This window comes from Schistocerca serialis, chromosome 2 (assembly GCF_023864345.2).
Source record: "Schistocerca serialis cubense isolate TAMUIC-IGC-003099 chromosome 2, iqSchSeri2.2, whole genome shotgun sequence".
NCBI lineage: Eukaryota > Metazoa > Arthropoda > Insecta > Orthoptera > Acrididae > Schistocerca > Schistocerca serialis.
The window spans coordinates 614922462-614936778 of NC_064639.1; the positions used below are offsets into that span (position 1 = coordinate 614922462).

General features: G+C 41.6%; 1 protein-coding gene across 1 annotated transcript in view; it reads right to left on the reverse strand.

The window, feature by feature from the left end:
- Positions 1-12661, reverse strand: part of LOC126455644 (cytochrome b5-related protein-like) — a 117442-nt gene extending 104781 nt beyond the window's left edge. The window contains exon 1 of the mRNA XM_050091411.1: positions 12524-12661. Coding sequence (XP_049947368.1) covers positions 12524-12546 — 23 coding nt within the window. The 5' untranslated portion in view covers positions 12547-12661. The remainder of the gene's footprint in view (positions 1-12523) is intronic.
- Between the last annotated feature and the right edge of the window lie 1656 nt (positions 12662-14317).

Sequence of the window (14317 nt, forward strand, 5' to 3'; positions counted from 1 at the left end):
GAAAAAAATAAACGGTATTTACATTCTATATCATTATTCTTCGTACCTATATATTTGCAGCCCTCTGGCGCTAGATGGCTCAGAACTGTAGTGTGCAACACAGCGGTGTGTAACGTGACTTTGTCGGTGCGTGAGAAACAGCGTGCTGCAATCGAGTCTCGAACTGGAAGAGTTGGTCCACACGTGGGACACCCTCTCCTTCAGCAAGACAACGACAGACCACACACGAGCGCTGCGACATCTGCAACAGTCCGACGTCTTGGGTTCCACTGTCATCGATCATTCTCTGTACAGTCCCGACTTGGCCCAAACCGATTTTCATCTGTCTCCAAAACTTAAAGAACACCTTCGTGCACGTCACTTCGACAGTGATGAAGCGATGTAAGAGGAGGTGACGTTGTGGCTGCGTCAACAAATTCAAACATTCTAGACTGACGGTCTCAACAAACTGATCACTCTTTAGGTAATGTGTTCGTCACCAGGGTGACTGCGTTGTGATATAAACATGTAAACATGAAGAAGAAAGATAAGACTGTTAATAACGTCTGTTTTATCTAAAAAGCTTTAAGAGTTTTCACATAAAAGATTCGGAAGTACTCCTTTTTAGCAAACTCTCGCATTTACTATCAGTAGTCATTTTCAGGAGAACATTATTTTGATGCGGAAAGGTTTATTTTATTCTCCACCTTCGATCTTCAGCAAAATATAACTACACTCTTCCTAGTTTCACCATTGCATGACAAATGAAGTAATAAAACTTCGGTTTCCCAGCCGAAATGATGTTTACTACGGAATGAAAAGCACAAGCACTTCAACGCAACAGTTAATTCTAAATCGTTTATATTGCTCTCAATCTTTCGTACTTGTGACAAGTTGCAAATACCGAGTACCTGTGTGCGATGGTGTAGAATTACGTAGCCACAGAACAGCAAGATATTTACAACTCCGGGTCTGGCTAATTAACCTTTCTGTCTCGTATACCAACGCACTGCCAATTACGTGAAATCGGCTGTTTTTAACTGAATGCCGCGAACTTTTGTATTTGCTCAGCTCTTGAATGAAAACATCTTGAATTTGAAAAAAATTGACTAATATTAGATTTGTGGTTAGCGCTACAAGCCAAAAGCTGCTTTACAATGTTTGTCGACAAGAAAGCTCAAACTTAGTAATGGCGGTTTTGGTTCAGTCGTGCTCGAACAAGTTCCTGAGAGCTTGGCGGCGCACTGGTGGGACACTGGTTCCGCTCTTGAGAAGACCGGAATTCAGTTCTTCGTCCGACCGTTCTCACTTAGGTTTCCTTGATTTCCCTAGATCGCCTAAGTTGAACGCTAAGACAGTTACTTTGGAAAGGGCACACCGATTTCCTTTCTCATCCTTCCAGAATGCGACCACATGCTTCGTTTTTAAGGACCCCACGTCAGTGGGACATTAAACCCTGAACTTTCCTGATCAATAGCGAAGCCTCAAAATCCACACACACACACACACACACACACACACACACACCACACATACACACACACACACACACACACACACACATATATATATATATATATATATATATATATATATATATATATTTGTATAATTGTTGTTGTGGTCTTCAGTCCAGAGACTGGTTTGACGCAGCTTTCCATGATACTCTATCCTGTGCAAGCTTTTTCATCTCCCAGTGTCTACTGCAACCAACGTCCTTCTGAATCTTCTTAGTGTATTCATCTCTTGGTCTCCCTCTACGATTTTTACCCTCCACGCTGCCCCCTCCAGCACTAAATTGGCGATCCCTTGATGCCTCAGAACATCTCATACCAACCGATTCCTTCTTCTGGTCAAGCTGTGCCACAAATTTCTCTTCTCCCCAATTCTATTCATTATCTCCTCATTAGCTATCTAATCTACCCATCTAATCTTCAGCATTCTTCTGTAGCACCACACTGCGAAAGCTTCTATTTTCTTCTTGCCTGAACTATTTACCGTCCATGTTTCACTTCCATACATGGCTACACTCCATACAAATACTTTCAGAAACGACTTCCTGACACTTAAATCTATAATCAATGTTAACAAATTTCTCTTCTTCAGAAACGCTTTCCTTGCCATTGCCAGTCAACATTTTATATCCTCTCTACTTCGACCATCGTTAATTATTTTGCTTTCCAAATAGTAAAACTCATTTACTACTTTAAGTGTCTCATTCCCTAATATAATTCCCTCAGCATCACCCGATTCCATTATCCTCGTTTTGCTTTTGTTGATGTTCATCTTATATCCTCCTTTCAAGACACTGTCCATTCCGTTCAATTGTTCTTCCAGGTCCTTTGCTGTCTCTGACAGAATTACAATGTCATCGGGAAACCTCAAAGTTTTTATTTCTTCTCCATGGATTTTAATTCCAACTCCGAATTTTTCTTTTGTTTCCTTTGCTGCTTGCTCAATATACAGATTGAATAACATCGGGGATAGGCTACAACCCTGTCTCACTGCCTTCCCAACCACTGCTTCCCTTTCATGCCCCTCGACTCTTATAACTGCCATCTGGTTTCTGTACAAATTGTAAATAGCCTTTCGCTCCCTGTATTTGACCCCTGCCACCTTCAGAATTTGAAACAGTATTCCAATCAACATTGTCAAAAGCTTTCTCTAAATCTATAAATGCTAGAAACGTAGGTTTGCCTTTTCTTAATCTTTCTTCTAAGATAAGTCATAAGGGTCAGTATTGCCTCACGTGTTCCAACATTTCGACGTAATCCAAACTGATCTTCCCCGAGGTCGTCTTCTACCAGTTTTCCATTCGTCTGTAAAGAATTCGTGTTAGTATTTTGCAGCTGTGACTTATTAAATTGATAGTTCGGTAATTTTCACACCTTTCAACACCTGCATTTTATGGGATTGGAATTATTATATTCATCTTGAAGTCTGAAGGTATTTCGCCTGTCTCATACATCTTGCTCACCAGATGGTACAGTTTTATGATGGTTGGCTTTCCCAAGGCTAACAGTAGTTCTAATGCAATGTTGTTTACTCCCGGAGCCTTGTTTTGAGTTAGATCTTTCAGTGTTCTTTGTCAAATTCTTCACGCAGTAACATATCTCCCATTTCTTCTTGATCCCCGTCCTCTTCCATTCTCATAATATTACGCTAAAGTACATTGCCCTTGTATAGACCCTCTATATACTCCTTCCACCTTCTTGTTTTCCCTTCTTTGCTTATAACCGGTTTTCCACATGAGCTCTTGATATTCATACAAGTGGTTCTCTTTTCTCCAAAGGTCTCTTTAATTTTCCTGTAGGCAGTATCTATCTTACCCCTAGTGAGATATGCCTCTACATCCTTACATTTGTCCTCTAGCTATCCCTGCTTAGCCATTTTGCACTTCCTGTCGATCTCATTTTTGAGACGTTTGTATTCCTTTTTCCCTGCTGCATTTACTGCATTTTTATATTTTCTCCTTTCATCAATTAAATTCAATATTTCTTCTGTTACCCAAGGATTTCTACTAGCCCTCGTCTTTTAACCTACTTGATTCTCTGCTGCCTTCACTATTTCATCTCTCAAAGCTACCCATTCTTCTTCTACTGTATTTCTTTCCAGCGTTCTCGTCAATCGTTCCCTAATGCTCTCCCTGCAATTCTCTACAACCTCTCGCTGTTTCAGTTTATCCAGGTCCCATCTCCTTAAATTCCCACCTTTTTGCAGTTTCTTCAGTTTTAATCTACAGTTCATACCCAAGTCAGAGTCCACATCTGCCCCTGGAAATGTCTTACAATTTAAAACCTGGTTCCTGAATCTCTGTCTTATCATTATATAATCTATCTGAAATGTTCCAGTATCTCCAGGTCTCTTCCATCTATACAAGAATAATTTCTTCTATATCATCATACATTTCATCAATCTCTTCGCCATCTGCGGAGATAGTTGGCATATAAAATTGTACTACGGTGGTAGGCGTGGGCTTCGTGTCTATCTTGGCCACAATAATGCGTTCACTATGCTGTTTGTAGTAGCTTACCCGCACTCCTATTTTTTATTCATTATTAAACCTACTCCTGCATTACCCCTATTTGATTTTGTATTTATAGCCCTGTATTCACCTGACCAGAAGTCTTGTTCCTTCTGCCACCGAACTTCACTAATTCCCACTATATCTAACTTTAACCTATCCATTTCCCTTTTTAAATTTTTTAACCTACATGACCGATTAAGGGATCTGACATTCCACGCTCCGATCCGTAGAACGCCAGTTTTCTTTCTCCTGATAACGACGTCCTCTTGAGTAGTCCCCGCCCGGAAATCCGAATGGGGGATTATTTTACCTCCGGAATATTTTACCCAAGAGGACGCCATCATCATTTAACCCATTTAACCATACAGTAAAGCTGGATGCCCTCGGGAAAAATTACGACTACAGTTTCCCCTTGCTTTCAGCCGTTCGTAGTAACAGCACAGCAAGGCCGTTTTGGTTAATGTTACAAGGCCAAATCGGTCAATCACCCAGACTCTTGGCCTTCAACTACTGAAAATGCTGCTGCCCCCCTTCAGGAACCACACGTTTGTCTGTCTGCTCAACAGATACCCCTCCGTTGTGGTTGCACCTACGCTACAGCAATCTGTATCGCTGAGACACGCAAGCCTCCCCACCAACGGCAAGGTTCATAGTTCGTGGGGGGGGATGGGGGGCTTGGAAAAACTACCGCATTGTGCATGACGTTTGAATTTATTATTCCTTTGCTACTAACTCTATTAGAAATGTATTTCGCAGACACCATGCAGATACGCCGCTGAATGCTCCAACACAAATACATTATTGTACGACACATAAGTTCAAGAGGTATGACGACATAAACACTGAGACGCGTAAACAATTGCTGCACCTTGCATGGGTTTTAATACGTTTATTCTTAGAAGCGTTGCCATAGAGTCGATTGCAAAATCTCATTGTAGATACGCGAAGCTACTGCGCCCAGCGAGCAGAAACTGTTCGGAATCAAGTTTCTTAATTAGGATACTTTACCTCTACATTTGTACATTATACAGGTTGCTATGGGCAATTGTTCTATAATTTCAGAGGTCTTTTCACGCGTACGTGGAAATGAAATTTTTACGATACTGCACTACAAACACTGTCCATTATTTGTTTCCGTTTCTAATAGAAAAATTGCCAAACGAATACAGCGGCAACGTCAGTTTCGTTAACTAATATGCATATAGAACGGAAATACATTCGACTGTTTGGAAGTCCACTGTGATCTGTCATCAGTCATTTGTTGCAAATTTTGGAAATTTGTGGTAATGTCTTATGGGACCAAACTGCTGAGGTCATCGGTCCCTAAGCTTACGCACTGCTTAATCTAACTTACGCTAAGGACAACAAACCCATGTCCGAGGGAGGACGCTAACCTCCGGAGGGGGGGGGGGGGGGGGGGGGGAGCTGCGCGGACCGTGACGCGACGCCGTAGACCGCGCGGCTACCCCGCGCGGCTGTCATTTATTGCGATCGACTCAGTACAGTATTGACAAATAAACGACATAGTCTATTAGAAATCACGACCCTGGCGATATTTGAATAGCTGTTTGCAACATTCTGTTAAGAATGTTACTAGTCTTGAAATGCTTTTTTCTGTGTAACACATTTTTGTGATGATCGACATTTATATATCCGATGTCACCCTCTCTTCATGGCAACTACGTACGCGAATATATATTTGACCCTGCTTTTTCTTACAGATCCCTATATTAACACTTTTGTTTTCTTCTCACAATCAGTATGATGTATACGATGGTGTAATTAATACAGTGTTAATGATAGGTATATTTTCTTTTTCAACATAACACAGGTAAAGCAAGAAGACTAAAAGGTGAGAAGAGGTCTGAATATAACGCCGAAACTGCCATAAAATAGCATCGAAATCGGCGAAAAATAGTAACGAATTTGAACATTAAACATCGCGCTGATTTGCCAAATCTTCATTGTGTAGAAGAAACAGCCCCTCTACCTGAATTCGAAAAAATAAGCCACGCCGCCTTCATTGAGATAATAGTAAACTGGAGGTTAAGTTATCATCTTTTGACATTTGACGGCGTCAATAATTTCTAAGATTCACAGCCTACAACGTACAGAGACGATCAGCATATTACAGAATGAAGAGGAGCGTCGGTTACCACACCACTTTGGACTCGTTTAAGGAGAAAAATGGTTCATATCCTGGTCAGAACCGTCGTGATTAACCGTTTAGTAGGGTGGCGGCGTGGTTGCACTGGGGTCGCATTGCGAATGAATATGGTTCAAATTCCTATTCAGCCATCCAAGTTTAGGTTCTCCATGGCAATTTACTTTGGATGAAAACTGTAATACTTACTTTGAAAATAAGGTTTCCTTCCTGAATTTCGTCCAGTTCGCGTTTGTGTTTCGTTTCTTATGACCTCGACGTCCACAGTGGCACTAAAACTTAATCTTCCGTCATTTTGATTTAGATTATCCGAGATGTTTTAAAAAGACTTCTGGAGTTGTTAACATGACACTTGAAGAGGAAAAGCAATTGGCAGCTGAACCATAATTGCTTTAAATACTATTCAAAAACCTACACGTTTTCAATAACCACCGATGGAACTGAAAGTTGAAAGCAACAAACTTCGGATGCTTTGACCTAGCGTTACTCGAGCTACACTATTTGTTCTTTGCTGGAATCTTGCACTGTGGTCCATTACAAAGACGTGTAGTCTAGTGTCATGTTTTGTCTATAATGTGTTCCTAAAAACAATTAGTTCGATACATGTACCTTGAATTGAAGGGTAATATATATAAACATGGATGTACGTGCGTACGTTTCGTCATAGTTCTAGGAGTAAGACAGTAGTCACGTGTAAAGCATAACTCTGGAATGCCTAGAGAAACTTCAACAAAACCTGGCTACATACACGACTTACTATCTGGAAAAAATACTGTCGAGATAAAACACCCAAACTCTCATCTCCACATACAGAGTTGCTAGGGGTGTGTCATCCCTAAGGTAATTGTGTCCTGGTACTTAATGACATCTGCGTCAATTGTGTCCTGCTACTGAATGACATCTGTGTCAAGTTTAGTCGAATGTTCGAAGTGTTCCACAACTGTTCTGCATATTACCCTCATACTTCCGCGTTTACATGAGGTGTATGAGAGGATGAGGTTGGGATGAGAAGGTAAAACCGAAAACAAGTTAGAGTGTATTAGATCTAAAACCAGTTGCTGGCCTGAAGGCGAAAGTCGCGATTACGTAACTGTAACTCTGGAACGCTTGGAGCTATTTCAACCAAATTTTGGGCACATATGACTTGCAAACTGGAGAAATAGCTCTGTGGAATTAGAAGATTGCTAGGAACTGGATTAGGGATAAAGGAGAGAAGCATAGCTTTGGAGCGTGTAGAGATATTTCAACGAAACTTACTACCCGGACAGCTCACTATCTCGAAAAAAAAAAAAAAAAAATGCTACGGCAGGAAGTCTAGCACGCCTAGGAGTGGTTCAAGTGGCTCTGAGCACTATGGGACTTAACTGCTGAGCACTATGGGACTTAACTGCTGAGCACTATGGGACTTAACTGCTGAGGTCATCAGTCCCTAGGAGTGGTGCGGGGTGAAAGCGGGTAACACGTAAACGTAACCTAAAACCATCGGTATGTGTCGAATACGTAGTTTCGTTTCTTGCGAGCTGACTAATGATAGTCGCGAAAACATTTCCCCCTTAGTGGTGTAGTTACTGGTTGAAAGAGAGAGAGGTGTAAAAATCTTAAGAACATCCTTCAAAAATGGTTTCATGTAAAAATTATTAGTTCTTGCGCTTGTAGGGGGAAATAAATGACCCTTTTTTTAAGTCTTCTTACTGATTTGATGGGGGCCGCTACGAATTAGTCTCCTGTTTCAACCTCTTCATCTCAGATTACCACTTGCAACCCACATCCTCAATTATTTGCTGGGTGTATTCCAAATCCCGCTTCCTTCTACAATTTTTCATCTATAGCTGCGTCTTAGTATCATGGAAGTCAATCCATGATGTCTTGACAGATGTCCTAGCATCCTGTCTTATATATAAGCAAATTTCCTGACCCGCCTGGATAGCTGGGGGTGTTAAAACGCTGCTTCCGGGACGGGGAGGTGCGCCGGCCCTGGATCGAATCCTCCCGGCGGATTAACGACGAGGGTCGGTGTGCCGGCCAAATTGGATGTGGGTTTTAGGCGGTTTGCCACATCCCAGCAGGTAAATACTGGGACTGTACCCAAGTCCTGCCTCAGTTACACGATTCACGAACATCCAGAACACTTTCCAGTACTTTCACATCAATCACACTACATGCAGACAGCTGGGGTGAACACATTTCGTCCCTGCACGTAACGGGGTGACGACAGGAAGAGCATCAGGCCACCCCTTAAACTAACTACGCCATATCCGTTCATAACCATGCCGATCCAGCACCAATGTGGGACAAGTGCACAAGAAAAAAGAAGAATATAATGAAATTTCATATTAAACTAATATTACAATGACTTTCTTAAAGATTTCGCTTTATAATTTGCCTTTTTTATGTACATTTTTAAAAACGTGTAAATAAAATAAGTTTGTTAATATGTTTCTTTGCATGGTCATCTTCCGCACCAGCTGTTGAAATCAGTTATTATTCATTTCTCCGTCTTATAAACTTAGTTACAGATCTTGCATCGGAATGTCAGCTGGTTGGCTTTAATATGAACCTTTCCAAAACAAAAGTAATGTCCAACAAATGGCTCCCAGCTGGAGATGTGAAAGTCAAGGACAGTCTACTAGAAGAGGTCAGTGAATATGTCTACCCTGGCCAGATTATAAATATGAAGGGAGACATAAGGCCAGTAATCTATCGACGCATCAAGCTTGGCTGGCAAGCATTTGGGAAGAATTCAAAAGTATTCAGATAAAAAATGCCAGTAAATTTGAAGAAAGCAGTATTTGATCAATGCATTCTTCCTGTGATGACGTATGGCTGCGAGACATGGAGACTGAACTCATTTACAACATGGAAACTTAGGACAGCACAGAGAGCGATGGAGAGATCAATGCTGGGCTATACAAGGAAGGACAGGAAAAGAGCAGATGACATCCGGTCTGTGACGAAGGGTAATGACTTCTTAGAGACAGTAGGTTCCTTGAAATGGCAATGAGCTGGCCACGTCGCAAGAAGAAAAGACAACAGATGGACGAAGGTAGTACTGGAGTGGATTCCGAGAGAGCACCGGAGGCCTAGAGGAAGACCACCAGACAGACGGGACAAAGACATCAAAACGATCGCTGGTAACACCTGGCAGAAAACTGCCCAAGACCGTCCCATTGGAGAAGAATGCTGAAAGCCTACCTGAATCCACGACTCGAAGAGGCCACATCATTTAATGATTGAATTGGCTGATGATGATGACATATATATATATATATATATATATATATATATATATATATATATATATATATATATATACTGATCAGCCAGGACATTATGACCACCTATCCAATAGCCAGTATGTCCATGTTTGGCACGGGCACGGATAACAGCGGCTACGTGTTGTGGCATGGAAGCAGTGAAGCCTTGGTAGATGGTTGGAAAGCACTGGCACCACATCTGCACACACAAGTCACCTAATTCCCGTTAATTCCGGGAAGGGGGGCGACGAGCTCCGCCGCCACGTTCAATCACATCCCGGATGTGTTCGATTGGGTCCAGATCTGGCTTGCTGTGGAGGGAGGGAGGGGCATCACATCAATTGGAGCTCGCCACTGTGTTCCTCGACCCACTCCATGGCACTCTTGGCCTTGTGACGTGGTGCATTATCTTGTTGAAAAATGCCACTGCCATTGTGAAACATGATCGCCATGAAGGGATGTACGTAGTCTGCAACCAGTTTACTATACTCTTTGGCCGTCACGGTGTCATGCACGAACTCCACTGCACCCGTGAATGCCCACGTGAAATGTTTCCCAGAGCATAATTGAGCCGTCGCCAGCTTGACTCAGTCCCGCAGTACAGGTGTCAAGGAGCTGTTCCCTTGGAAGATGACGGATTCGCGCCCTCCCATCGGCATGATTAAGAAGGTGTCGAGATTCATGACACCATGCAACGCTCTGTCCCTGCGCCAACATCCAGTGCCGATGGCCACGTGCCCATTTCAGTAGTAATTGCCGATGTCATGGTCATAACGTTGGCGTATGTATGGGTCGTTGGCTGCGGAGGCCTATCGTTAGGAGTGTTCGGTGCACTGCGTGTTCAGACAAACTTTTACTCAGCCCAGCATTAAATTTTGATGTTAGTTTCGCCACAGTTCGCCCCCTGTCCTGTTTTACCACTCTGTCCAACCTACGACGTCCGACATCTGTAATGAAGGGGGTCGCCCAACCCCGCGAGGCCTGGATGTGATTTAACCTTGGTTTCGTCACGTGTTGAAGACATACACCACAGCACTCCTCGAACACACAAATTGTACAGTTTCCGATACCCTCGTGCCAGGCCTCCAGACCATCACTCAAACAGATCGCGCGATTTCCCCATTCTACACATGGACAGCACGCTCACTTATTCTATGTGCAGTGTGCGTGTGTCTGACTAGCAGTTATTCCTCCCCAGGTGACGCTGCTATCGCCTAGACGGGTTCATATCGATAGTGGGTCGCTGGTCATAATGTTCTGGCTGATCATTACATATAAGAGACATAACACAGTAAGTAAAGAGTACATCAGTTTTATAAACAAAAATGCTAATTTTAATCTAAAACAACCAAAATGTACAAAGATATGTATCGAATTTTCTGAATAACCACAGAAGATGCTTCATAAATAAAAGCGAATCGCGTCTGGTGTAAAACTCTCTTTAATTAAATTACGATAAGCTCATGACAGAGAAACCAACAATAACTGAAACTGAGGTCGTTTTGACACTACAGACAGATCTATTTTTCTATCTAATAGGAGAGTGGGATAAACATGTTGCCGGCATCGCCGAGTAATCAGCCCCTTCGTTATCGAAGGACTAAACCCGTTGATATTTCATGGTGCAGTCTTGCAGTTGCAGGATGCCAGTCTAACGGCTCCCACGAGAAAAAAAAGTATTTTCAGTATTTCTTATAATTACCAACCGAATATAAAAATTTAAAATCCTGTCATAATGGCAGATGAGTAAGACGGACAACCAGTTGTAATATTTTTATTGCAACTGGTTGACTGTCTTATTTACCTGCTATTCCGTAACCGTTACTGAAATACAGCCATGCTCAAAATATCCCGTTATAATCTACTTATTAGCCGGCCGGAGTGGCCGAGCGGTTATAGGCACTACAGTCTGGAACTGCGCCACCGCTACGGTCGCAGGTTCGAATCCTGCCTCGGGCATGGATGTGTGTGATGTTCTTAGGTTAGTTAGGTTTAAGTAGTTCTAAGTTCTAGGGGACTAATGACCTTAGAAGTTAAGTCCCATAGTGCTCAGAGCCATAATCTACTTATTATGAGGTACAACTTTATGTTAAAGGTTTAACACATTAGGGGAAGTATTCTACCTGAAATTTTGTGTATTTCTGGAGGCAGCCTAACTCAATTACCCAGATTATTTTCACCCAGATTTGAGAATGCGAGCACTTAGCGCTTTCCAACAAACTTTACACAGTTCCAAACCTTTCTCTCGCTGACACCCCTCTCGCAACGACGAAAGGAGAAAGGTTTATTGATTATTATATTTTCACTGTTCATGTAGTAAATTTTTCAGCATCAAGCATGACGTTCTAATATATATTACTTCTTTACTACTAATTCTATCCGTAACACATTTTGCAGACAGTATCAATATATACAACTTAATGTACCACTCAATTGTATTATTCTGCGACACATAGTTCAGGAGTTATGACATCATAAATAGTGAGATACGTAAAAAACTAGCTTTTACTTCAAACGGAGCGCGTATTACCCGAACTATACTCATCCAGTCCTTGATAAAGAGAGCACTTAGCGACTTTCAGCAAACTTTACACATGATTTCAAACTTATTTCTAATTATCGCTTACATGTTTAATGTCAAATATTTAACACATTATCTCATTTGTTAAGTAATCAGACATGGGACATCGATTCTTCTAAGGAATCGGTGTTGGGGTTTACTGCTTCATACTAAAAGACTGTCACGATCATCGCAGAACTACGCGAATATTTCCTACAACATACAAACTTGAAATATTTGTCTTGACTGTGTTCCTATGAGCTTACTCACTGAGCGTTTATACACTGACCCGTTCCTCGGCTGGCACCAGCAACCTCGCTACACAATTACAAATAACAATAACATCTAGTGCTACTCACAGTGTGAAGAATAAAGTACACACCAAAGTGAATTCGACGTTTTACTCGGTAAGCTGTATGGAAAGAACTGCTTCAATGCCTTGTACTATCTGGCGGCAACTTTGTTTCAGGCGCCTACGAAACCAGACTTTAAATTCCTGTTGACGATATCAAATTTTCTAAAAGTCCGTAGACACTTACCGAATCTCCACGATCGGTCCCATAGTACTCGCGTGCCAAACTCTTGGGTTCGCCTCTAAACTACTTCTTCTAGGTCATTGCGTAAGCGTTACGCGTTGTCAAGGCTTGAGAACGAACCAGCCGCCGCGCAAAGCGGAAGCAAAGCCCACAGTCTGCTGCGTCATGCTGTCTTAGTTAAGCGCCAGCGTTAGTTTTTTGTCAATTAAAATCACCGAAATTGACGATGATAATGCTACCTGTGAAGAGAAATATTAGTCGAGTCTCTTGCGCATTTGCAGAAATATGATAGGATTAAGTATAAAATTTTGTTGTTTATTCAGTTCACTTTGTGTAGTTGGCAACGTGAGTTAGTTAATGTCAAGGACATCGTCATCTGAAGATCTGGTTCTCGGTCTCTCGTAGCTGGCTCACCTAAGTCATATACAGTCTTCCACACAATTCTCGCAGTTTGTAATTGTAATGTACGTCCTGACCGCGTATGTCTACATTTCGTTCTTATCATAAAGTTTTCGCTTCATTTCCAAAATAATTTTAGCAGAAAAAATTCTTATTCAATGTGAAGACCCAGTGCTTCTCACACAGCCAAAAGAAAGTCGTATTACCCGCATGGATATTTTAGCGAATGGTTTCGTTTTTGCGTTGTAATGAGTAGAGAATACGTAACGACATAGAACCAAAGGAACATCTCACGTTCATGATGTTGTGTGTTGCAACCAGCGTTAGGAAAAGAAAACAAGTGAGAAAATATTTCACTTATCAAAATTTCGATATATATTGAGCGAACATTGATTTAGAATTTAGAACAAATTACAGTCTGAAAACCTGTTCCAGTTATCGAAGTACAGTCTATCTTCCTTTTCTTTTTGTCTGCATTCCACTAAAACCTGGATCGATCTAGATCAGTTAGAGAACAAAGTAATTTATACTCAGAAGTGGCCAACACAGAAAGCATCACGTCCTACGTTAAAAAAAAAAAAAAAAAAAAAAAAAAAAAAAACACGGTTAAGGAATGGAAACTAAAATGGGAAATCAAAGTGTTCTACTCAATATTTGAATCAATTTTTTTCATCCATTTGCAGATTTTCATGCTGTTGCAGATACGAATGCATTACCTTAGATCGCAAGAATGCTACCCTTTCTTTACTTCTTCTCAGATTTATTTCTATTTATTTTTAACGAACTAGACCTCTACCACATAATCTCTGTTTGTCCATCATGGACAGGGAAGTAATTGCCAATGTCAATGAAATTCTCCAACAGTCACGTAAGTTAAGATGTTAAAACGTGTGAAATCGTATGGGACTTAACTGCTAAGGTCATCAGTCCCTAAGCTTACACACTACTTAACCTAAGTTATCCTAAGGACAAACACACACACCCATGCCCGAGGGAGGACTCGAACCTCCGCCGGGATCAGCCGCACAGTCCACGACTGCAGCGTCTTAGACCGCTCGGATAATCCCGCGCGGCTAAGATGTTATTTTATTTCATTTTACTACCATAAATCCCTGGATGTTGTGAATTCAATCGTTTCACTAATGCTTCATTCGAAGTTATATGACATTTTCGTTTATTTGGAGAGATGCATAAGGGCGTGAAGATGGCATAGTGAAATGCTGAAACTGGTAGCCTCCAAAATAAAATAACATCTAAAGTTACTCGCCTGTTGGAGAATTTCATTGACATTGATGTCTTCCACATCAAGTCTGTTGCTGTAACTTTCCGCTCATTTTGTATGATGGCCAACACAAACACACTTCACTGACTCTCGGAAACTGAACGGAGAGGTACGGA